Here is a 27,966-nt window from a genome sequence, read left to right on the forward strand (position 1 = left end):
GCATAAAGCAAAGTTAGAGGGATTTTGTTTGAATGTGATAGAGATACATTTTGGTGTGTTCAAACATTATAAGTATGACTGTTATAATGGTGTAATTTTTACTTGTTACCTATCCTTTGTGATTACTATTCATTTCTTGAACTATATTTACAGTATTGTTTTGAAGTTTTGGCTTAGTATACAAGAAATTACTGCTCAGCTCTTTAAGCTCCCATTCATAGTCACAAAACATAATGAAAATTTTCTTAATGGAAGTGAATATAGTTTCATATATTGCTTCTGTTAGATCATTTTATGCTATAGGATTCAAATATTTTTATATATTATTTGTAACTTGTACTTATACATCACAAGTAACACAAAGATTTTTTTGAATAAAAGCTATAAAAAATGCAACGCACTAAATCATTGTGGACATTATTCCCACCTCTGAAACATTGATTCATTCAGTATCATATGCTTTTAAACCTCACAGATTTGATATTTAAAGCCTGCTGCTGTCATACTTCATGCATTTAAATGTGGAACCCGCATATGATAGGAAATTCAATTCTGTTCATCACCATTTATTTTCAATTCATAACTAAGTGCAAGTAATGTGAATTTGCACAAAAAGAAACACCTTTGTGCAATGCATGCCAATAGCGGCAGCAGTACTGATGTGTTGCTTGCATTGATCAATGGAAAATACTTCTTCAGTGACCTATATCAGGTCAATAACTAACCATGGGTCTAAGTTCAGGGCAGCATGTTCCATGGCATGGCAATGTTTAAAGGGAAAAAAAAAGGTTGATTTAGAGAGATGGAGGTGAAAGAATATGCATACCAAAACTTCCTTGGAACCAAGCATTGTGCAAGGATGGTCATATTCAATACAATATTTTCCCCAATACAGTGCTTTTGTGCTTGTTGTCATCATTAATGTGTTATGTTAGTGTGACACTGTTTTACATTGCTGTTGTAGGAATCTGAAAAGTTGGTACATCAGTCACTGTCATCTTCCAGTGTAATGTTTTGTGGACTCGGTCCTCATTGATTATGTTCTTATGTAGTTTAAAGAATTTCTTGGTGCCATTAATTTATTGCAATTCCTGATACATAATATTTCAACATCTTTAGGCAGATTTGTGTGCATTATTTGTTTTAATCCATTTTCATCAAGTGCAGTATCAGAATAAATGATAGGAAGTGATTAAGTGTTGCTTGTTTCAGAAAGTTAACAGGTCAGGTCAGAAAAAGATGAGATATTTTATTAAAGTGTCAAAAGTTAATAACTTATAAAACAGGAAGGAGCATACAGTCATCATCATCATCATCATCATCATCATCATCATCATCATCATCAGTTCCTTTATTGTGGATGGTCCAGGCTACTTGATGTCTTCCTGTGTTTGTCTTTTGTTATCTGCAAAATAATCTGAGGTAACAAAACAACTATTATATACAACATGAGGTAACTTAGTTCAGTATGACTGAAATTGTATCTGGAATATTGATTACTGATTACACAATACAGTTAAGTATTGACATATCTTGTGAAGGATCCAGTGGTGGGTCATTTGCTGGTCCTTCATCAAGGTTATCAGTGTTTTAGCTGAAATTGAGAATATAACTGTCATTGGTTAAAGAAGGTTCTCCTGCATTTTTGTGGACTCTCTTGTAGATGAGACAAATTTGTGAGCAATGTAAGTCTGTCTTCTTACACCCACAGCTACTGCATTGGTCTTTCTTGCATCTGCATGAATTCTGTTTTAAAATTGCATCTGGTACAAGGTTCTGGAAAGTGGTGACTGGCACGAAACCTCTTTTGGTTCCCAATCTTCAGAAGTGTGCTAATGCTAATAGTCTGGTCTCAGCTAAACCTCATAAACAACCTTCAGGAAGTGCTGCCATGCTGCTGCCTTAGTGGAGGGGGTAATGAAGTGAAATTGGATTTAGTCTTGGAGGAGGATGATAAATATTGCTTGTACCACAAGTTATTGAGTGAATTCAGTTGGACAGCGTAAATAGTATTGAAAAGTCCAATTAAACTACTGCCAAGCATAATGTAACTTGTAGCTCCCATGACTATCATTAAGAAATGAAAAATCCAAACCATGTGGTAATATTGGATAGTTCATGGTCATCCTGATGACTTGCAAGAATATCGTGTCCTGTGGCTGATCAAATGTTAAAGTGCAGGTAATTTAGTTTAATTATTTAGTCACCTCTTCTCCAATCAACAGTGCAGTGTATCATAATTACTTGGAGATCCATTAATGAATGGCTGGCAATTAGCCAATGTTGCTTCATATGGGCCATCGCTTTTGTCTATACCATCCAGGAATGCACAGAATTTCTTTGTTTTTTCCATATAGCCACAATAAATGAGGTACAGATGAGATTACCGTATCAGTGGATGGGTATTTTCACGAAGATCTAAGATCTTTCTGAAAATGACTGAAATAGACAGCTCCTAATCTCCCAACATCATCTGTCAAAGATTGCAGTTTTAGTCAAGGGAATAAATTGCTCAGGAGCAACTGCACTTCTTGAGCTGATACATAGTATGCCACCCTTTACATGAAAAGTATTGTGCCCATCAGTAGGTTGAGCATTAAAGTTAACATTAAGAAAAACAGAATTTGTTTACTGGTAGTAGATGACTTACAATTCTTGACACTTCCAAACTTCTGTATAAGATGGACAAAATCCTAGGGATGACAGCACACTAATAGGGTTCTCATACTGTTTGTCCAGAAATGCTGCCAGTCCAAACTGGTCTGGTAAAATACACTATTTTCATCTCAACTGCCATCAAATTATACAGGGTGAACCAAAACTCCACTTACAAACTTCCAGCAGTTTCACAGGGATACCTTCTAAGTATTATGGTACAAGGTATCCATGTTCTCCTGTTTCTTGTTACAGAGTTATTGCATTTTGTTTGATTGCATTGAAAATAGTACACAACAGTGCAGACATCAACAGCATGTGCTGTGTGTCTTGTTTGGAAACAAACTAGCGGTACTTGCTGTAGACAACAATAATGTCCACTTTACTCTTCACCCTCTAGCTTTCATTCAGTACTGTACTGTTCCGCCTTGTGTTTGTATTTCTGGCAGTGTCAGTTGTATGTTAACAGTGATACATAGCAGTATGGGTAGGTTTACTGATGATGAGTTTACTAATATGTACTTTGTTTATTATCTCACTGAATGCAGTGGAAGAATGGCATGATGATGCTTGTACTGAGCTCTTCCTGCTATGACAACAGCTGCAGCACAGTCCTTGTGCATTTGTACATAGGCTTTTACAAGAAATCAGGTGTGTTGTACATTTTTGTGATTGCATATTAATGTCTTTTCCATTTTTGTGGATCTGTTTGCTCAAAAGTGAAAGTAATTGGGGTAACAAACTGAGTAAATCACAATTATATTATTACTCTCTAATGAGCTGCCAGAGAGTGTGGATCCCTTGTATCAAAATACTTTGAAGGTATCCATGAACGACCTCTGAAAGTTTGTCAGCAGAGTTGTGGTTCACAGTGTAATACTAGTACTATAGATTTCTTTTTCTATATGTCATGATGTCCACAATTTTATGCAGTATTACAAACTGTAAATACGCAAAATGTGGGTAGTATCATACCATATCATAAACTTGGTTTCATATGTCTTTAACAATTAGAGGGAATTATGTGCCTCCTTTCTTCTTGTTGAGACAGCAACTTTGTTTATACTATCTGTTGTCCAAAATTTGATAGCTTATATTTTGAGAACACACAAGGCTTTTTATTGTTTGCAGTAACTGTTGTCACTATACCACATCTGTATTTCTTGAGTTGAGATTTGACTATCGCAAATTGCCTTTATTTTGGTCTATTAACTCATCCAGGTAAAACTGAGACTTCATTGTTTTCAATAAAAATGTAAATATTTTGCATAGCTGTTTTGATTTCGCTGGCGAATGAACTGTGTGATGTGTCTATCTCCGTTTTTGGACGATCGTGCAATTTTCTCATACACAAATTGTGATATTAGCCATCAGCAGCCACCAAGTTACTAATTGGGGAAATATGTTCTATTTTGCCTTGTTCAGTGTCATCACCACATTCTGCAGCTCATTTTATAGCTCTAACCTGTTACACAATGTTGCGATCAGTGTTGTTCTTGTTTTCTTCCTGTGCAAACTCAATTCTTACACAAAAATCACACAAAAGTCAGTGAGTTTGAAACTGGAAGGTACTTCACAAGAACGTGTTGTTGAATGTGATCAGCCCTGCTTAACCCGTTTGAGATAGGCAGCAATCACTTTTTCATTTATGTACAGTTTTCTACATTTTTCGTGCACTTCAATCCATCTTTTTAACTCAAGATGCACTGACCATCATTACTCTTCTTGCTTTATCCAGTAAAGTTGTCCAGCCTTTCACCCCATTGTGGTCACCTTGTTCGTTTCATCATGCATCACTTCAGGACAGCTAAAGCACACATTTGCAGACATAATGAAAAGTTACAAACACTGTGGGCTTCTAAAATGAAACTGAACTGCACTTGTTGCCGGCCAAGCAGGTTGCGAGGCACGCATTTCGGGAGTCTAGATTTTAAAGAGCAGTGAATGGCAATGAAAGGGGTGAAGTCTTCCCGAGGCAGAAAGAGAGTAGTAAATGTAACACATTCTTTGTCCACTTGCTGTGCCTAAACTATTTGTGTAACAAAAAAAAAGTCATAGGTTATTAATTTTTAGTAAATTTAATCCATTTATTTACTGGGTAGTTCTTCCTGATAAGGCATATTTTCCAAATTATGAGCCAAAAACCAACCAATCACATGATTGTTCACTTTGCTTTGCATTTTTGTTATGTTTCACTTTTTTGTGCAAACTACAAATGCATGTTCCTCACCACAAAAATCATAGAGCAAAAATATGAAAACTCCTGAACAAGGGTTAACTTTGAGTTTCAGATGGTGCACCTAAAAATTGAACTCTGTTTCTACCTGTGTTGATTCAAATAAAGAGATTAGAGTGTAGCACATCTTATGGTTTCTGGGGTACAAATTAACTATTGGCCTGTGTATTATATAAAATTCCATATCTCAGAAAGAGAAACTGTTAGTTTCTGAAGAGGTCAAGTATAATTTCCTCATCATATTTAGATAAGTATAGCTACACTAGAGATTCAGCATAAATTTGTATTTCATTTGTGATGTAATTTATTTCCTTACTGTTAGCTCTATATTTTTTGTAGGAAATTCGTCGTAATGATGAAGATTATAGTTTTGTGGCACCACAGTATACAGTTGACAAAGAAGCTGATCCTTTGACAGAGCCTCGGGAAGCAGAAACTGAACACAGAAAACAAGAAGAAGTTTTAAAGAGGTCAGTAGTATTTTCCATTTATACATTTTTAATTTTTCCCCCTTTTTTTTCACAGTATAAGATATTGGAAGTTTTTTTTTTTTCTTTAACTTACAGACGTTTAAACTCTGTGACAACTACTGTACAGATTAACAGTCTATGTTATGCCTGTTTTTTTTTTTATTATTAATTTTGTTTTTTTGTGTACACAAACATAACAGGTTTCGAATGCGAGAATGTAATCTTCTCATTGGCACATCAGTTTTGGAGGAAGGTATAGATATTCCCAAATGTAACCTGGTTATTCGTTTTGACGTTCCTTCGATGTATCGCTCGTATGTTCAGTCTAAAGGACGTGCTCGTGCTCAGGATGCCTACTACTTATTAATGATTGAAGAGAGTAGAACTGAAGACTTTGTTGAAAACTTGGCCCAGTATTTTGAAATTGAACAGGTAATATTGTTTTTCATTTTATTTTAATATAATCACCATATGCTTAAGATAAAAGCTGTTTACAATATGATCTCTGTTTTAGGGTACTGTATATCAGAAGATAATGACACTTGACTAATTGTATTATCTGTTGAGCGTCCACTCAAGCAAACTGCTGAGAGAGCTGTATTTGCATTTGTGGGGCTCTTTTGATATTGACATAGTAATGTTTATACTTATTGCCAACTGTGCATGGGCTTTAGGGATTGGTGATACTTCTACTGTTTGTACATCCTAATTTTGTAGTTGATTCCTACTTGTCTGGGCTGTCTACACTAAAAAAGAAAAAATAGACATCCAAAAGTACGGCAGGGATATCACTGTTGTTTCTTTTAGGTCTTATATATTGTGTGAATCTGTGTGTTCCCATTAATTTCTCATTGTACAAAGTGCTGTAGCATTCCTATACATTTTGTATGCATGTTTTAGAATCTTCCAAATGTCCTTATAAATTGTAGATACTTAAAAATGTGATTCATTTACTTTCTTCGTTTCCATTTTATTTATTAATGTTCATTATTGTGTTGCATTTTTTCTTTCCATTTTGTTCCTTAGGTTATCTTTATCAAAAAGTTGTGTTATTGACTGCTGATATGCATTGAACATCTCCTTTGCTTATAACATCTTTTGTAATTTGACCTCCTTTATAATGAAAGTAGGTGATCTCTGCTGTACATTGTCATGAAACATAAGAAATTTTGAAACTTTATGTAACTATAATACAGTCGTACAAATTATGCAAACTAATCTTTTATGGGGCTGTGTTTTATTTTCCTCTTTTTGTTTAAATGAAGTCAGACACATTTCTAAATGTATACTAATACTGATTTACAGTATTTGTTCATTGACAAGAAAATAAAAAAAAAAAATCATATAAATCATAATATTGTACACAATATTTTGAAATAATCATAGTCAGCAACTCTACAGCGTGAGAATACAGTCACGAAATGTGATCTTTGTGTAACAGTTGCACTTTACTGCTTTAGGGATTTCCCGCCCCCATCATTCACTCGAAAAAGGCTCATAAATTTAAATAAAACAGAACATTCAAGTTTCAGTACTTGTGGATCTTGCTCAAGATGAATCCTCATTGAACACACTACATAAGAGAAACCACAGTCTTTAAATGATGCTCAATCAAGTGCATCCCATACTTGTAAGATAAAATGTTTAGAAAAAGTTCTTCATGAAAATGCTACAAAAAGTTAGAAATTCAACATCTGTTGGGTGAAATGTGGAATCTCCTAAATACACTAGCAAAACTGGTGCAAAAGTACAATAAGAAGTGTTAATGCATCTGAAGCAAAAATATTTTGCCTCATTTTCCACACCCTTGGCATTTTTAGATTACATCAAATTACTTATAGAGATACATAAAGTGGCATTACCTGATTGTGGGCTATGGAGCATCAAGCTTGTATTAGGATTAATCATACTTGCAGTGTCCTTTTCACATAAATGTTAAATTTTTTTTAGTTCTTCAGTGGCTAGTAGGGACATTACTATCCAGTCAAACCTCATGGAAGGGAACAGAAATACTCAAACTAACACTTCTTTTGAAATGTTTCAAAAGTTCAGTAGGCAAGTGTATCAGATCATATATTGAGTCTGGGTCTTTTCATTGTATTTATGAGAGTGAAGACTAGAGGGAGGGCTTTTCATCAGTTGAACATGCAATTTGTAGAATCAGCACCCTCCAAAAGTGGAGAAACTAATAAATTAAACAGTTTATCAGTTATCACTGTACTTAACAAACTGCAACACAATACTGAGAAACCAAAGCACAATGAAAATAAACATTTGTGCAATACAGTTTCCTAATATGTTACAGATTTCTTTGCTTTCCCTCGCATAAGATACTTGGTGTCTAGAATGATTGAATCAGCACATCTTAGTCCCAAAACACATTTCAGATTATTATCTGATATCGAGGAGCTCGAGGATGTTTTACACAGGATGATAAGATCAAAGAACTGCTCACAATTACATGTGGCTTGAAACAGATTAGGCATTGGCGAAGAGTTCTCGGGCTTCCAGCCGGGTGGCGATGTCTTCAAACTGCGACGTTTCAACGAGTGACATACTCATCATCTTCTGGCAAAGTGCCGAGACTTTGCGGATGCCGGTCCCTTTATACCTGCGGTGTGCCCCCCACCACCTGGCCGCGGGAGGCTGGGTCCAGCAGAGCCGGCGGGCGGGGTGGAGGGGGAAGCGGGTGCGCCGTTCGTGTCTCCGTCAGAGCATTCTGATCGCGTCTCGTGAGCTGGATGGTTCTTGTTGCGTTCCTGGCGTACTGCGGCTAATGCTCTCAAGAGGAGACAGGCTGACAAATTTCAGGAAGAGGAAGAGGAAGTTAACAAGAGACTCGCCTTTCTTCCATATTTGGGGCCCACATCAGCCAAAATCGGGAGGCTATTAAGAAAATCGAACATAAATACAGTCTTCCAACCACCGCCCAAGATGAAAGAGCTGCTGGGCTCAGCTAAAGACCCACTCAAACTAAACACACCTGGTATATACAGCATTGCCTGCGAATGTGGTGTGCAGTACATTGGTCAAACGCAGCGCTGCATCTCTAAAAGTTGCAAGGAACACATCAGGCATGTTCGACTTGGACAGATAGAGAAATCTGCTATAGCTGAACATAGCATCAAAGAAAACCACACCTTTGATTTCGAAAACACCAGGGTGCTGTGCCGAGCCGGGAGTTATTGGGATAGCGTCATTAAAGAATCAATAGAAATACGGGTCCATGAGAATCTTGTGAACAGGGACAAAGGCTATCAACTGAGCGCGGCCTGGAATCCAGCATTAGCCGCAGTACGCCAGGAACGCAACAAGAACCGTCCAGCTCACGAGACGCGATCAGAATGCTCTGACGGAGACACGAACGGCGCACCAGCTTCCCCCTCCACCCCGCCCGCCGGCTCTGCTGGACCCAGCCTCCCGCGGCCAGGTGGTGGGGGGCACACTGCAGGTATAAAGGGACCGGCATCCGCAAAGTCTCGGCACTTTGCCAGAAGATGATGAGTATGTCACTCGTCGAAATGGCGCAGTTTGAAGACATCGCCACCCAGCTGGAAGCCCGAGAACTCTTCGCCAGCTGTATACGCCGGGAAAGCATACATTCACAGATTAGGCATTCATGATTCATGTCTATAAAGGTTGGGTAACTTTTCTGTGGTGTTTTTGAAGTCACGTAGTCTTTCTTGTCAGTTATAACGCTTGTATATTAATTCAGTATCACACTGTAGTTTTATGATTACTCTTGTATTGTGTGATTTGCAAAATCGGCTTTTACATTGTTTGGTAAGACAGACTTTCTAAGTCTGCTTTCAGATGTAGTACATTAGGAACATAAGTTTCAAAACCTACAACATTTACAGTGTTGGTTAGTGCTGAGAGTTCAGGAAACATTTCAAGCCTGAGACCACACTTATCTCAAAGTGACTCACTCAGTTCACGAAGATATCTTTTAACATCAGTTTAAAATATTAAAATGTAAATCCATCATTCAAAGTATTACTTAATATTGTAATGGAGACTAATGTATTCAATAAATGTTCATAAATGTTTATTTACGGATACACTCACTAAGTAATATCAGACTGTTAGCAGTTTCAGCCATGCAAGAATAATCTTCAGAGCATAAAATGTTTCAGCAACGTATTCAACTGCGACATTTTGTATTATTAAGATTGCTGTTGCATTGTCAAAATCAGTATCAGTGTGAAATTACTCTGTGCATGTGTCAGTGAATAAACTTCTTTAACAAATGCACCTATCTCTAGTCATTTCCACAAACTAAGATATTTGTTGGTACAGTTAAGTGTGGTAACCTAACACTTTGGCTTGGCTGAACCAATGATAGGTTGTATCCCCTAATTCAGAGACAAAAGTGCCTTGAACTGCCAGTGAGTAAGCCCTTTTCCTCATATGATATTAGTAAGACAGTTAAAGTTATTACATCATTCATTTTTACATTTTGTAAACACTGATTTTGCTGGTGAATTATGCAGTGTATCAGAATTCCAAACATAATTTTTCCAGCCATTACTGAAGCACAGTCTTTTCCCATGGAAACTGAAACAAAAACGGATTTTTGTTCCTCCATCCTGTACGTACTCTATTGCAAACACTTTGTTTCATTAAGTAACTTACTTCATTTGACAATCCACCTTTGAGGGCAAGTATTCTACCTTGCATTTATCATTGATTTGTCGGATATAATCTGACACTTTATTTACTACACAGTGCTACTGTAAATCAAATTTCTTTTTTAAGCTTTAGTATTTTATGGCACACTAAACATTTCACATGGACATCATAGCACAGAAGAGGTATGTAACATAAGAAACAGTTGAAACTTCCTGGAAGATTAAAACTGTGTGCCCGACCGAGACTCGAACTTGGGACCTTTGCCTTTCGCGGGCAAATGCTCTACCATCTGAGCTACCGAAGCACAACTCATGCCCGGTACCCACAGCTTCACTTCTGCCAGTATCTCGTCTCCTACCTTCCAAACTTTACAGAAGCTCTCCTGCGAACCTTGCAGAACTAGCACTATTTTGCATATTTTGTGAGCATATTCTCGTAAGGCACTGAAAACTGGAAGTACCTTCTTTGCATTACCTGTTGTACTCCTCACTCTGTTTTTGCATCTAGCAGCTCCAGACTCTCGATCAGCTTTAATGAATTTTCCAATATTTGGCATTGTTTGTTTTTGTGAGTTTTGGCTGGAAAATGTGTTTTTAGGCTCAGCACTCTGACACTGGTGGTGAACAGCTACTTCTGTTAGACACCTCTTAATGTCCTTAAATTAGATTATTTTAATATGCATATTTTTTATTGATTTTGTGTGAATAGGAACAGTTATATGTAGAAGAAGCTTGAACAGTAACGAAAGTAATTAGGTAGCAAAATATGCATCTATTAAAATGACGCAGCATAAGTGTTTTCTTGCAAAAAATAATTCACGTATTTTAGAAAATGTCCCTGAATGTGACATAACTCAGTAAAGGGAGCATATTATTAATAAAAGTTTTAAAAGCTTGAACAAAATTAAATAAATTACATACTGAAAGGGGACTTAAAGTATAAAATAAATAACAATATTTTTAAAGAAAAGAATAACACAAAACAGTCGCATAATTTAAAAAATGAAAATAAAATAGACGTAGCCAGAACAACAGTTAACAGAATAAAAACATGGAGATGGGATGCTTACGTAAATGATATAGAAAATGATGCTCGCAGTAGAGATCAGAGAGTATATTTAGCACTAAGGGATTTGAAGAAGTTAGAACAAGGAGATGAAAGTTGACCCTTTCTTAAATCAAACCTTGAAAAATGTCCACAGTGTTTCATTGACATCCAAGCATTACCAAAATGAAGGTCCATTTGGAATGGATAAAACACAAAATATGCAACATTTTGTATTATTAAGATTGCTGTTGCATTGTGAAAACCAGTAACAGTGTGAAATTACTCTGTGCTGGGTAAAACACAAAATATTTATGTGCACACAGTAACAGTTGCGGAAATGTGTGCTAGTTAAGTTATCAGGAGACAGAAAGGCTTACCGGTATTTGTCTACAGAAGGTGAAATTCCAAGTATTGACAATAAAATCACTTAAAGGCAGGGGAAGAACAAAGTTTTCCAAGCTTTTGGAACTTATATGTATGTCAGGGAGGGATGAGTGATTGTTGGGGAAAGCTGGAAAGAAGGGACATGTCACTAAGACCCCAGGTCAAGAGGAATCCACTTCGTTATTAGGAAAAGAGGAGCCAGTCTGGCTCCTTGTAATTCAACATTCTTCTCAACTGAATATTTCTGTGAAAGAAATACTGTGTAATAAAGAAAAGGATACATAATTTCTGAGTTGTTCATTACATCTACATCTACATGTTTACTCTGCAGTTCACACTTAAGTACCCGGCAGAGGTTTCATCGAACCATTTTCATACTACTTATCTACCATTCCAATCTCGAATGGCATGTGGGAAAAATGAACACTTAAATCTTCCCGTTCAAACTCTAATTTCTCTTATTTTATTATGATGATCATTTCTCCCTACATAGGTGGGTGTCAACAAAATATTTTCACATTCAGAAGAGAAAGTTGGCGATTGAAATTTTGTAACTAAATCTCGCCGCAAAGAAAACCGCCTTTGTTTCAGTGACTGTCACACCAACTCGTGTATCATATCAGTGACAGTCTCACCCCTATTGCGCGATAACACGAAACAACCTGCCCTTCTTTGCACTTTTTCGATGTCTTCCGTCAATCCTACCTGGTAAGATCCCATACTGCGCAGCAATATTGCAGCAGAGGACGGACAAGTGTAGTGTAGGCTGTCTCTTTATTGGGTTTGTCGCATCTTCTAAGTGTTCTGACAACAAATCACAGTCTTTGTTTCGTCTTCTACACAATATTATCTATGTGGTCTTTCCAATTTAAGTCGCTCGTAATTGTAATTCCTAGGTATTTAGTCGAATTGACAGCCCTTAGATTTGTGTGATTTATCGTATACCCAAAATTTATTGGATTTCTTTTAGTACCCACATGGATGACCCCTCGCACTTTTCTTTGTTTAGTGCCAACTGCCACTTTTCGCACCATACAGAAATTCTCTCTAGATCATTTTGTAATTGGAATTTATCATCTAATGATTTTAATAGATGGTAAATTACAGCATCATTTGCAATCAATCTGAGGTGGCTGCTCAGATTATCACCTAGATTATCCATATGCACGCAGTTTGATTAATAGTCGCTTATGAGGAACGGTATCAAAAGCCATCTGGAAATCTAGGAATATGGAATCGATCTGAGATCCATTGTCGACAGCACTCATTACTTCATGGGAATAAAGAGCTAGCTGTGTTGCACAAGAATGATATTTTCTGAATCCGTGTTGGTTATGTATCAATAAGTCATTTTTTTCAAGGTCATTCATAATGTTTGAGTACAGTATATGCTCCAAAATACTACTGCAAATTGAGGTCAGTGATATGGGTCTGTAATTCAATGGGTTACTCCTATTTCCCTTCTTGAATATTGGTGTGACCTGTGCTACTTTCCAGTCTTTAGGAACAGACCTTTCGTCAAGTCAGTGGCTGTATATAATTGCTAAGAAAGGTGCTATTGTGTCTGCGTACTCTGAAAGGAACCTGATTGGTATACCATCTGGACCGGGAGACTTGCCTTTCTTAAGTGATTTGAGTTGTTTCGCAACACCTAACATATCTACTTCTATGTCACTCATGCTAACAGCTGTTCTGGTTTCAAATTCTGGAATATGTACTTCGTCTTCTTTCGTGAAGGAATTATGGAAAACTTTATTTAGTAACTCCGCTTTAGTGGCACCATCATCGGCAACATTTCCATCACTATCGCGCAGTTACGGTATTGACTGTTTTTCGCCACTGGTGTACTTTACATGCGACCAGAATCTCTTTGGGTTTCTACCATATTTTGAGACAATGTTTCATTGTGGAAACTATTAGAAGCATCTCGCATTGACGTCCACACTAAAATTCAAGCTTCTGTGAAACTTGGCCAGTCTTTGTGTTTTGCATTATGAATTTGGCATCCTTTTTTCGTTGATTGTGCAATGGTGTTCTGACGTGTTTTATGTACCGTGGTGGATCAGTACCATCTATTATTAACTTATGCAGTATGTATCTATTGCTGTCAATATTGTATCTTTGAATTTGAGCCATATCTGGTCTACAGTTTCATAATTAGCTTGGAAGGAATGGAGACTCTCTCTTAGGAAGACATCAAGTGAATTTTTATCTGCTGTTTTAAAGAGATATATTTTGTGGTTATTTATAGTGGTTTTGGTTGATATGGTTTTGAGCCTTGCTACAATGACCTTGTGTTCACTAATCCCAGTATCCGTCATGATGCTCTCTATTAGATCAGGATTGCTTGTGGCTAAGAGGTCAAGTGTGTTTTCACAGCCATTTGCAATTTGTGGGGGCTCATGAACTAATTGTTCAAAGTAATTCTCAGAGGAAGCATTTAGTACAATTTTGGAAGATGTTTTCTGTCTACCACCGGCTTTGAACATGTATTTTCGCCAACAAAATGAGGGTAGATTGAAGTCTCCACCAATTATAACTGTATGAGTGGGGTACTTACATGTAAGGAGATTCAAGTTATGCACAAAGAGAAAGAAAACTGTGACAGTTGAGAGAGTGTAATATATCAAAAATATTTCTCTATGTGCTACATTACTGAGAATGAGTCTGAGATCTGTTTCTGCTGAAGAGTATTGCACTGCCATGAGAGCATTCAATGGGAGAAATAAATTCAATTCATTACTGAATTCATCAATATGGATGGTAAAAACAAATATCAGATTATAGGGGCATGATACTCTGCTACATGTCAAAGAAATGATGAACCATTTGAGTGATTGAACACAGTAGGTTGATGTGCCTGGTATGTAAGCTTTACTAGTAGGGATGCAGAATGTTAAAAGGGTATCTATATTTGTTTGGTAGTCTGCATGCCACATATAGAGCCAGCTGCAGTAGAGTCAGTTGTTCACTCAGCCATTAATAACATAAGATGAGCCTACAGTTACTATAAATAGCATTCAAAATATATGCTAAAACTTAATAAAAACAGTATCTACAAAATTTGTGAAAAGTTGGTTCAGTAATGAATCAGTTTGGTATCAAAGAGACTTGGGCTGAAAATTCCTTTCAAAAATTATCATATTGCAAACACACCCATAATTATTGTATGGATCACTCTCCAAATATGTATTCCAATATGCTTCCACAAAAGTTGATGGCTTTTGGTGACAAACCAAAGATGTTCAGTCCCAAGTTCCCAATTTGAAGGATTTTCTCATAGTCAACTTACTTTAGTTATAAATGTGTAATTTACTGAAATTAATGGACTAGTGGACAGTGCTTTGAGTATACTGATACTTGATTGTGTTGTAAGTGAAAGTCTCTAAAAGGCATAAGAAGGTACGAAAGCTGCTTATATTAAGAAATCACGCTCTTGCTTATCTGATTCAACCATTCTGGTCATAACTTTTGATGGTTTTTGTCCAAATTATTCCAGGTAAATGATGGGAAGACACCCCTTTCCTTGCCCATTATTAAGACATCACACTCTTGCTACAAAAGAGACACAACAAAAAATGTTAGGTTTTTGATAAATAAAAAAAAAGGTTTTTAGCAACAATGAAACATTATTAAGACAAACAAATCTACCAGCACTAATAAGAATGGAAATAAAACCAGGATCAAATGGTATTTTAGTCATTTCTGCCATGAATGTCAAATAACTGTCCTTTGTTTGAGCTATGTCACTTTTAGTTTCATGATAGACATATAGCTATCATTCTATAGACTTTGACACTTTCCTAACACAAAACAAATACACGTCACTTTTGATGGTCAATTTATGGTTATTAATAATGTTTTCTTTTCTGATTAAGTCACACATTGTGGGAAATAGTTTTTGATTTATAGATATTTTTGGTGTCCATTGCTGCAAACACCAGAAAATGTCGAGAAAGTCATTATAATGAAAATTACAATAATTCTTGGGAGTGATGTTTTTATTGATGAGATGTTGAATATCCTTCTTCTTGTTCGAAGGCAGAGAAAATTGATTTTAAGCTTTAACCAATCTGAAAATAAAAACAATCATTGTACTAGGAGATAAATGAGCACAGTCCAATATTATACATACACTACTGGCCATTAAAATTGCTACACCACATAGATGACATGCTACAGACGTGAAATTTAACCGACAGGAAGAGGATGCTGTGATATGCAAATGATTAGTTTTTCAGAGCAGTCACACAAGGTTGGCGCCGGTGGCGACACCTACAACGTGCTGACATGAGGAAAGTTTCCAACTGATATCTCATACACAAACAGCAGTTGACCGGCGTTGCCTGGTGAAATGTTGTTGTGACGCTTCATGTAAGGAGGAGAAATGCGTACCATCACGTTTCCGACTTTGATAAAGGTCGAATTGTAGCCTATCGCGATTACAGTTTATCGTATCACGACATTGCTGCTTGCATTAGTTGAGATCCAATGACTGTTAGCAGAGTATGGAATCGGTGGGTTCAGGAGGGTAATACAGAACACCGTACTGGATCCCAACGGCCTCGTATCACTAACAGTCAAGATGACAGTCATCTTATCTGCATGGCTGTAATGGATCGTGCAGCCACCTCTCGATCCCTGAGTCAGCAGATGGGGCGTTTGCAAGACAAAAACCATCTGAACGAAAAGTTCAACGATGTTTGCAGTAGCATGGACTATCAGCTCGGAGACCATGGCTGCGGTTACCCTTGATGCTGCATCACAGACAGGAGCGCCTGCGATGGTGTACTCAACGATGAACCTCGGTGCACGAATGGCACAATGTCATTTTTTCGGATGAATCCAGGTTCTGTTTACAGCATCATGATGGCCGCATCCGTGTTTGGCGACATCGCGGTGAACGCACATTGGAAGCGTGTATTCGTCATCGCCATACTGGTGTATCACCTGGCATGGTGGTATGGGGTGCCATTGGTCACATGTCTCGGTCATCTCTTGTACACATTGACGGCACTTTGTACAGTGGACATTACATTTCATATGTGTTACGACCCGCGGCTCTACCCTTCATTCGATCCCTGCTGAAACCCTACATTTCAGCAGGATAATGCACGATCGCATGTTGCAGGTCCTGTACGGGCCTTTCTGGATACAGAAAATGTTCGACTGCTGCCCTGGCCAGCACATTCTCCAGATCTCTCACCAATTGAAAACGTCGGGTCAATGGTGTGCGAGCAACTGGCTCGTCACAATATGCCAGTCACTACTCTTGATGAACTGTGGTATCGTGTTGAAGCTGCATGGGCAGCTGTACCTGTACATGCCATCCAAGCTCTGTTTGACTCAATGCCCAGACGTATCAAAGCTGTTATTATGGCCAGAGGTGGTTGTTCTGGGCACTGATTTCTCAGGATCTATGCACCCAAATTGCGTGCAAATGTAATCACATGTCAGTTCTGGTATAATATATTTGTCCAATGAATACTCGTTTATCATCTGCATTTCTTCTTGGTGAAGCAATTTTAATGGCCAGTAGTGTATTTATTAACACTTAAGGCATGTCAGCAACCTACCTAAGAGGCTCTGAAGACTTTGAAGGCATAGTTTTCTAGTTATGTTAATTAACACTCTTGAACTGTGTATCTTTGTAAGATGTCTTAGAATACATTGGAACTTTCTCTTTTTACATTTAGTACCTTAATGTCATGCCACTTTGATTTCTTCTTATCTGTGTCCACTTTAAAATTTACACGTCACCTTTCCTACAAAGCTTCCACATAAAAGAAAAAAAGCTTCCTAAGTCAACTGGTGAATATAATATGGTGATCCCATTTTCTTAGTCATATTGATTAATGTAACATACTGTTCCGGCATCTATATTGGACTAGCTTTCACATGCCTTTTTACTGGTTTCTCAGTTGTGCTGTCTATATTGTTGTCTTCATTCTGCAAAGGCTCTTTTATCAAAAATTTATGAGTGATACTACGGATATTGTCTGTATGTACAGAATACCAGTACACTGTGTGCAAATACCTATTTTTCTGCTGCCCACAGCATTTATCTGAATAGAAGATGGGATCTTTATCCTCAGACCAGCTCTGTTCCCAAGCAATTCTATATAGTGTATTGCGCAATTTCCAATTCCAACAGCTCCTTGCCTCCCTTCTGTTTCAGACCAAAAAGAGTATTAGACTTGTTTTATGTAGAGATCTCAATCTGTGTAATTGTAACACTTTATTTTAATCTTACAATAAAATAATTGATAAATTGTTGATGCATATGTTTAGGTGATGACATAACAGCCTGAAGGTCATACACAGCAACATTAGGTTTGTCAGCACCCTTTTCTTTATAAGAAAGCTCTTTCCCTTCTTGATACTGGCTATTAGAGTCAAGAAAAGTTTTCTTGCACTTGTCATCCGCATTTTTAAACAATTTGCATAGGTCGCACTACTCTTTCTTTTTTTTGGTCCATAAAAAGATATGTTAAATTCACCATTGAATATGCGATTAGACATTATTGCATTAGCAAATGGCAAACACTACTTCTCACAATTTTCCTTGTAGTCCCAATAGATATACCTACTAAACTAATACCACTTTCAATGAATGCATGAGTAGTTTGAGCCATTAAATAGGGAGATTCAACCCTGGGTATAGCATTAATAAAATACCTTTGTTTCAGAATCTACTGTGGGATATTTGTCATCTCTTGTCAGTTGCAACAAATTTGGTTCAGATTTCCTTGTCATAGCTGTCCAGTTGTGTTGGTTGTTTATATCAATAATAGTCTTGAAAAATGGTATATAAACCCATATACATATATTATTCACTTCAAAATAAATTGCTAAATTCATTCTTCTGACTTTCTCTGGGGTTAGTAATGATACTTGGGTTTGACAGGCTTAGTATGTGCAACTGTCAATTCCTATTGCCTCTGTAAATCTGCAAGATTCCAATATCTATCAAAAATTTCTATCTATCTTCATCATTAATTTTTTCCAACTGCCATAGTCTACAACATGCTTCACATAGTGGACACATTTTTCTTGCTGGAAATTTTGTTTTTCTCTTTGAAGGTGACACGTATACTCTTCCAGAATTTCTCATTGTTTTAGCCTTTCTAACTGCCCAATTTTTGGAATTCTCTTTCTTTTCTTTCCTTTCTTCTCAGTTTCTCCTTCTGTTAGTGTTATTTTCACCTGTACTTTCAGACCATACATCTCACGCAGGAACTGAGAGCGAAATTTGGATCTTCTATTCAATCGTCATTTAATACATCAATATCATCACTGTGTACTGGAGAAATACAGTAGTGTTGTTTTCCTTTCATTTTTGTCAGACACATGCAGGCAGGACTCTGACCTACATGCAACAGCATAAATGTCACTTCTATCTCCTTCAGAACTGGTAATAGCCACAATTGATCCTATTTCATTATAGGATTTCATTGTGGATGATGCATTTGTATGACAGTGTAGCTCATGAAGTTTTATTTGTTCTTCCTTAGTTACCTAGGTCTTCCTAGGGTCTAGGGAAACTGCAGCAGGACGTCAGTCTAAAAGGGTGGACCTAGCAACAATTGGTATTGTAGTTGTAAATGTTGTAGCTGTGTTGGGAAAGGACCAGAGCTCCAAGTCCTAATAGAAAGCACTGAAGCCCAAATCATTACAGTACAGAACACTAGCTAAAGCCAGAAATAAGTTCAGCCGAAATTTTTACAGGGAACCTAACCATGTTCAGAAAGGATAGATTAAATAAAATTGGTGGTGGAGTGTTTATTGCTGTCAGTAGTAGTTTACCTTGTTGTGAAATTGAAATAGACAGTTCCTGTGCAAAGTTGTGGGTAGAGGTTACATGTGACAACCGGAATAAATTAATAATTGGTTCGTTTTACTGACCCTCTGACTCAGACGATAACAGTTGCTGAAAAGTTTAAAGGTAATTTGAGTCTTATCTGAAATAGGTATCCCCCTCATACAATTACCAGGTGTAGAAATATGAAACCAGAATTTGGTTTCAATTATTACATACTTGTTGTTTGACCCTGATAAACAATAATTTATTAAAAATAATCTTCATTGCTATTTATACATTCCTCCCACCTCTCCAGTAGGCTATGAATGCCATGCCAAAAAAGCAGTTCTTCTTTTGAAGCGAACCAGTCAGCAAGCTATTTTTGTACGTTTTCATATGAACTGAAATGTTGTTCAGTGAGTGTGTGTCCCAGTGATGCAAACAGATGATAACTGGACCGAGCCAAGTCTGGAGAATAAGACGCATGCCCTAGTATTTTCCATCTGAATGCCTCGATCATTTTGCTGACCGGTTTTGCTGTGTGTGATGGGGCGTTATCATGAAGCAATATGACTTTGTATGGCCTCTTTCCATATTCTGGTTGTTTTTCATGTAATGCTCAATTTAAATTGATCATTTGCTGGTGGTAGTGATCAGCATAAGCAGTTTCACCAGCTTTTAGCAGCTCACAGCAGATGACACCCTTCTGATCCCACCAAACACAGAGCATTGTCTTGTTTCCAAAGTGATTTGTCCTTGCAATGGTTGTCAATGGTTTGCCTGGATTCACCCATGATTTATGACACTTTGGACCCTCAAAATGTATCCATTTTCCATCACCTGTCACTATCTGATGGAGAAACGACTTTCTTTTGTGCCTGATGAGTAGCATTTCACAAGTGGTCGTTGCTTGCTGTCTTTCATTCAGTTCTTGCGGAACCCATATTCCCATAGCTATCAACCAAAGAGAAATGGCTTTTTATGTCACATTCAGTTGTTCCGCGTGTTCCTGTGGAGTTTGATTATCGTCTTCATCCAATAAGGCCTGTAATTCATTGTCTTCAAACGTTTTCGGTGATTTCCCTTGCTCATCATTTCTCACCTCAAAATCACCACTTCTTAAGTTTTTGAGCCACTCGAAACACTGTGTTTTCCCAAGCGCATGTTCACCGAAAGCTTCGACAAGCATTTGTTGCAATTATGCAGCAGTTTTCTTCAAATGATAAGAGAAAACCAATGCTGTCCGCAAGTCATTAACCAATGCAGTCCGCAAATCGTTGTTCTTAGGCACAAAACTTTACATGTTTACGTGTTTGAAACAGATACTGATGTATGCAACTTGGGTTACTGTGTGTTGACATTTGTCATCAGCCATTACAGGAAGCAGATGGCATTGCAGACACAGTCTCATGGGACCTATAGTGACAGCTAGGCTAGCACCATCTGTATGGAAATTCCAGTTTCATATGTCTGCACCTGGTATACTTAGTGCTAACTTCAATCTACCCTCAATATGTTGGCAAAAATACGTGTTTTAAGATGGCAGTAGGCATAAAATGTCATCTGAAATTGTTCTGAATGCTTTCTCAGAAAATTATTTTAATCAGTTAGTTCAGGAGCCCACTTGAAGTGTAAATGATTGTGAAAACATATTTAGCAACAAATAGTCCTGAGCAAATAGGCAGCATCATAATGCACACAGATATTAGTGACTGCAAGGCTGTTGTATTGAGACTGAATATCATAACATCCAAACCCACCAAAAATAAATGCAAAGTACATCTATTTAAAAAGCACATAAAAATTCCCTTGATGCCTTTCTAAGACACAGTCTCCATTTCCTCCGAGATTACTGTGTAAGCATAGACCAGTTGTGGTTTGAATTCAAAGAAATAGTATCGACAGCAGTTGATGAGAAATATACACTGAGGCGACAAAAGTCATGGGATACCTCCTAATATTATGTTGGACTTCCTTTAGCCCAATGTAGTGCAGCAATTTGGCATGGCATGGGCTCAACAAGTCATTGAAAGCCCCCTGCAGAAATACTGAGCCATGCTGCCTCTATACCTGTACATAATTGCGTAAGTGCTGCTGGTGCAGGATGTTGACCTCTTGATTATGTCCCATAAATGTTTGATGGGATTCATATGGGGCTGTTTGGGTGGCCAAATCATTTGCTCGAATTGTTCAGAATGTTCTTCATACCAGCCACGAACAACTGTAGTCCAATGACATGAAATTGTTGTTAGGGAACATGAAGGTCATGAATTGCCTCAAATGGTCTCCAAGCAGCTGAACATAACCATTTACAGTCAATGATCAGTTCAGTTGGATCAGAGGACGCAGTCCATTCCATGTAAACACAGCCCACACTTTTATGGAGCCACCACCAGCTTGCACAGTGCCTGGTTGACAGCTTAGATGTGTAGCTTCATGGCGTCTGCACCACACTTGGACCCTACCATCAACTCTTACTAACTGAAATTGAGACATATCTGAGCAGGTAATGATTATTCAGTCGTCTAGCGTCCAACAAATATGACCACAAGCACAGGAGAGGTGCTGCAGGCGATGTCATGCTGTTAGCAAAGATTCTCGCATCGGTCATCTGCTGCCATATCCCATTAATGCCAAATTTCACCTACCTTTTCTAATGGATAAATTTGTCGCGGACCCCTCATTGATTTCTTCAATTATTTCAAACAGTGTTGCTTGCCTGTTAGCACTGACAACTCTATGCAAACGCCACTGCTGGCAGTTGCTACGTGAAGACCATCGGCCACTGCATTATCCATGGTGAGAGGTAATGCTTAAAATGTGGTATTCTCAGCACACTCTTGACACTGTGAATCTCAGAATGTTGAATTCTCTAACAATTTCCAAAATGGAATGTCCCATGTGTATAGCTTCAACTACTATTTCATGTTCAAAGTCTTGTTAATTCCTGCCATGTGGCCATAAGCACAATGGAATTTTTTTTCACATGAATCACCTGGGTACAAATGACAGCTCCACCAGTGAACTGCCGTTTTATACCTTGTGTAGGCCTACATGAATTTCAATTCAAGATGCTTATAATAGTTTCCACAATGAAAGTCTGTCTTGAAATATGGCTGAAAAAACATAGAGATTCTCATCGTATGTAAAGTTTACCAGCGGCAAGGTGCAATCAGTACTTCACTGCATGATAAAATGCTAATGTCACTGATAACAGTGCCACTAAGGCAGAGTTACTAAACACTGTTTTCTGAAACTCCTTCACCAGAGAAGACAAACTATTCCAGAATTCAAATCTAGCATAACTGCCACATGAGTAGCTTAAGATTAGATATTCTCGGTGTAGCAAAGCAGCGTAAATCACTAAATAAAGGTAGGGTCTCTGGTCCAGATTTTATACCAGTCAGGTTATTTTCAGAGTATGCTGATACAATAGCTCCGTGCTTATCAATTATATACAATTGCTTGCTAATCGTAAGTTCTGTACCTAAAGACTGGAAAGTCGCACAAGTCACACCAAATACCCAAGAAAGGAAATAGGAATAATCCGCGGAATTACAGACCCAAATCACTAACGTCAATTTGCAGTATGGTTTTGGAACATATACTGTGTTTAACCATTATGAATTACCTCGATGGAAATGATTTATTGCCAAATAATCAGCCGTACTCGGAAGATATCATACTTATGAGATGCAGTTACCTCTTTATTCTTATAAAGTAATGAGTGCTATTGAACGGGGATGTCAAATTGATTCCATATTTTTAGCTTGCCAGAAGGCTTTTGATACTGTTCCTCACAAGTGTCGCCTAATAAAATTGCTTGCCTATTTAGTATTGCCTCAGTTGTGCGACTGCATTTGTGAGTTTCTGCCTGAAAGGTCACAGTTCGTAGCAATTGACAGAAAGTCATTGAGTAAAACAGAAATAATATCTGGCATTTCTTAAGGAGGCATCATAGGCCTTGTGCTGTTCCAGATCTACATAAATGATATAGGAGACTCTCTGAGCAGCCATCTTAGATTTTTTGCAGATGCTACTGTGATTTACTATCTTGTAAAGTCATCAGATGATCAAAACCAATTGGAAAAAAAGATTTAGACAAGGTATCTGTATGGTGCACAAAGCGGCGATTGGCCTTTAAATAATGAAAAGTGTGAAGTCACCCATACGATTACTGAAAGAAATCCACTAACTTTCAGTTACATGATAAATCACAAAAACCTAAAGCCTGTAAATTCAACCAAGTACTTACAGATTACAATTATGAATAAGTTAAATTGGAAAAATCACATATACAGGGTGATTTTTTTCTACTCTGTGCAAACTCTAGGGATTGATCAATGAGAGGATATGGAACAAAAAAGGTCTAATGAACTTATGTCTGGAAATGCCTGGTTTCCATGGTAGGGACCATTTATTCAATCATACTTCGTTACAGAGGCTGTGGTCTAATACACTCTGTAGCATGCAGCCACATGTACAGTATGCACGGTTTCCTCCTGGAGGGTGGTACTATTCCTCATTCATCATGCCCTTGCACCCTGTCCTGCCATAGTAATTGATAATATTGTGTCCGATTCACTTCTCTTGCTGACTCTACTTGTAGTAGATGTGATACAGCTTTGTACACAATGGTTCTGTATTCAAATTGAGGGCTTGCCGACATGGTGTTTACTTACAGAAAGACAAATGACAACAGGTGGCAGCCATCAAGGTTGTATCAGGAGACCTATCCCTTTTGACAACCACCACAGCATTCAGTGTTTGCAACAGTATTTTGCTGTTTGTCTGAGACAGGGTCGTTTCAGGAAGCAGGAAATCATGAAGAACTACCCGAAATGTTCGGACACTAGACTTTGAGAAAAATGTGAGTGACACTGTGGAAGACGACTACCATGTCACTACCAGGCAGTTGGCCTGCCAGTATATGGTAAGCCAGATGACCGGGTGGAACATTCTCCATGACAAGTGTTACTATCCTTATAACTGACAGCATGTGCAGGGCTTACTAACAACAGACTTTCCACATTGGGAGCAGTTGTGTCTCTGGTTTCTTCACCACGCAACCACGAATCCAGGATTTGTGTCACCCATCCTATTCACAGATGAGGCCACCTCTACGCAGAGTGGTGTCTTCAACATTCATAACAGTAATGTGTGGGATAGTATGCAGAACCCCCATGGTACGGGACAGTGAATCGTCAGCATTGGTGCAGCTGGAAAGTGTTTGGAGGAATAAGTGGCAACCGTATTTTGGGACCAGTCTTCCTTCCATGTCGCCTAACAGGCAAACTATTGGCATTTCTTGTTGGTGACTTTGCCTCCCCTGCTGCAGGAAGTACCATTGATAATTCGAAGGGTAATGTGGCTGCTACATGATGGTGCTCCAGCCCACTTCGCTATTAATATCTGGACACATCTCAGTCGTGTCTTTTCTGGTCTATGGATAGAAAGAGGGAGTCCAGTTGACGTGGCCTGCTTGTTCGCCGGATCTCAACCTGTGCGATTTCTGATTATGGGGCCACCTCAAAAGTATCGTGTATGCAGAGCACATTCCAGATGCGGAGACACTGGAGCAGCACATTCATGATGCCTTTGACACTGTTCAGATGCAGCCTGGCTGATGTGAACATGTGAGACAGAATGTGCTATGGCGCATACACACGTGCGTGGTACAGTGCTTATTAGACCACAGTCTCTGTAACAATGCATGACTGAATAAATGGTCTCTAGCATGGAAAACATGCATTTCCTGACATAAGTTCATTAGGCCTTTTTTTGTTCTGTATCCTATCATCAGTCACTCCCTAGAGCTTTTACATGGTGAAAAAATCACCCTGTATAATGTTACGAATAAAGCAAACCTAAGACTGTGATTTATTGGCAGAATACTTAAAGAGTGCAGCAGGTCTACCAAAGAGACTGCTTACACCACACTTGTTCGCCCTCTTCTGAAGTATTGCTGTGCAACATGGGATCTGCATCAGATGGGATTGAGAGAGGACACAGAAAAAGTTCAGAGAAGGGTAGCTCATTTTGTATAATCAATAGTTGGGGAGAGTGCCATGGACGTGATATGTGAATTGGGGTGACAATCCTTAAAATGAAGGTGTTTTTTCAGGATCTTCTCATGAAATTTCAATCACTAACTTTGTCCTTTGATTGCAAAAATATTCTGTTGGTACCCACTTACATGTAGAAATGATCATCATGATAAAATAAGAGAAATCAAAGATCACAGAGACAGATTTACGTGCTTGTTTCTCATGCGTGCCATTTGAGATTGAAACAGTAGAGAAATAACTTGAAGATAGTTAAGTGCATCCACTGCTAGGCACTTAATTGCGAGTTGCAGAGTAATCATACAGATGTAGATATACTTTGTGAGGCAAGTGACGGATAAGTTTTTTGTTTGTGGAGAAAGATACTTTTGTTCCAGTGTTTCTAAATAGGTTAGAAATTTTCTGTGATGCCTTAGAGGGTAATGCATGCTTGTGAAGAAGTGTATACCATAAAAAAAAATTTTAATGAATAATGGGTACATAGTAAAATCAATTGGCAGTGTCCAACAAAATACAGGCCAACATCAGCAATAGAAACACTAAAGAAGAAACTTCTAACACAACACTAATCTTCAAGCACATTCCCTATTCAGGTGCGGCATCACCAGAGGTTGCTGATTTAAAAACACCGGTATAAAAATATCTTTCTCCACAAACAGCAAATTTGGCTGTCACTTGCTCACAAGATCTGTTACATACAGCAAAATTTTCTGGAAACATGTTACATGAACAAACTGAGTTCAACAGTGACAGTTTTTTCAATGACTTCAAAAGTTTATTTTTTCCTAAAAAAAAGTATGAATTTAATAGTTCCAACCATTTTACAATGTAAGGTCACACCTGATATAAGCAGAAATAATTTGTTTTGGAAGTGACCCCAGTTTATCAATAATAATGTAACATGTATATATCATCTTAAAACTACCTACATCCATGTGTATGTGGAAATGTAACATCTCTACATTTGGATATTCTTTGGCTTGTTTGAATTTTGTTTACGAATATATTGTGAGAGGGAAAGTGCTTATATGTGTATAAAGATGACTACACATACTGTACCCAAAAATATGTAACCCTCTACTGGAAACAGTAAGTAGTTTTTAATTATTGTCCTACTTTTGTAAAAACTGTAGTCGCAGTGTGTCACTTTGTAGTATACGTGTGTACTCTTAACAGGACCAGTAATAACCTATTTTCAAATCATGATGTAGATTGATAAAGCACCTGAAGACGAGCACCCAAGGCTCGAAATGCATCATGTATTCAATATTATTGTAGTTTCACTAATTCCAAGGTTGTGTTATGGCTGTACAAGGGCATTTGAAATGAAATAAATAAATGTATGAGGAGGTTAAAAAAATATTGTGAAGATTTTGAAAGTTGATTACACAATGGTGCTCATAGTCTGAAGGAAGACTCAACAAGTGCCAAATGCCAGAATGCTTCACAAAGAAGCAAAGACACTTTATGGAAGGCTTATATCATTGATGGTGAGGCAATGACCTGTTGTGCAACAATGGTTTGCACATTTTGTGTAGTGTAGGTGCAAAAGGCATTGAAATCCACTTTAAAATAAAAATGCTGTTTAATGACTCATTTTCTCATCTACTGCAAGGTTATGGGTGGATTAAGAAGTGATGCTTTTACATAATCATGCCTGTGACAGTTGCTGCATGGACAAGTTCAATCAAACTAGTTTATGTTACAAGATGACACTGCAGCAATAAAGGACATGTTACAATAAATGAAACAGCCTTAAATGTAGGAATTATTGTTGTCTCTGGTGTGCTGAACTCCATAAAGTATCTGTGAAATAGGTGCTACTAGAGTTGGAAGCAGACTTGACACATTTAAATGATAATGCTTGTGAGTAATGTGTGTCAAATTCAGGTAGTGGATTACGTGGGAGAATTGCCATTAGGAGATGAAACGTGCAAACAATAACAATTCATTAAACCTGCACAAACAAATTTCATGAAATTATCAATAGAAAAATTAATGCTTACTCACTTTCTGGCTGAAAAAGGGAGGGGGGGGGGGGAGGTGATTTCAAGACAATAAAAAACAACAACAATGGTGACTAATACTAAATGCATGTACCTGCTCAAGAGCCTCCTTAACCACAAAATTAGGAATAGTCAGCCGAGATCACGTTTTCTTTTTCTTTCATTCCTTCTCCAAACAACATTACTGCACTTAGTATCTATTTGCCTGAAGTTGTTCTTTGTGTACGTCAGTTGCTGTTTATTGTTAGTATGAACCAAGAAGTTCAAGAAGCATATGCAACCACGGGTGGATGAGATTCCTATGGAACCTTTTTGAAAAATGAATTCAAGTAGTTAATTCAGTGGTATTTACTCCCAATAAACAAAAATACCTTGGCTGGCTAGTATTTATCAGGCCATGTCTTGTGGTGCACAGTGTGTTTCTTCTTTATTGTATCTGGCTTTTTACTGTTTTCAATTGGAGGCTATCCACCATGTCCTGTTCTGAGCATCATCCATCATATATTTGTATATTCATCCTCTTTCTACCTATTCCTCTCATTTCTTCCACCTTTCCATCTTTCAACCTACAGTTCTTTGTTGCAGGAAATTCCTATGCTGTGTATGTCGCAGGGAAGATTTTTTCCTCTATCCAATCACTTAAAATAAATTTCTTTCCTCCACTGTTTTC

General features: G+C 37.8%; 1 protein-coding gene across 1 annotated transcript in view; it reads left to right on the forward strand.

Moving 5' to 3' along the window:
• Window positions 1-27,966, forward strand: part of LOC124721826 (endoribonuclease Dcr-1-like) — a 293,757-nt gene that overhangs the window by 162,863 nt on the left and 102,928 nt on the right. The window contains exons 10-11 of the mRNA XM_047246948.1: window positions 5,231-5,361; window positions 5,562-5,793. Of these exons, the coding sequence (XP_047102904.1) occupies window positions 5,231-5,361; window positions 5,562-5,793 (363 nt within the window). The remainder of the gene's footprint in view (window positions 1-5,230; window positions 5,362-5,561; window positions 5,794-27,966) is intronic.

This window comes from Schistocerca piceifrons, chromosome X, assembly GCF_021461385.2.
Source record: "Schistocerca piceifrons isolate TAMUIC-IGC-003096 chromosome X, iqSchPice1.1, whole genome shotgun sequence".
NCBI classification, from domain to species: Eukaryota; Metazoa; Arthropoda; class Insecta; order Orthoptera; family Acrididae; genus Schistocerca; species Schistocerca piceifrons.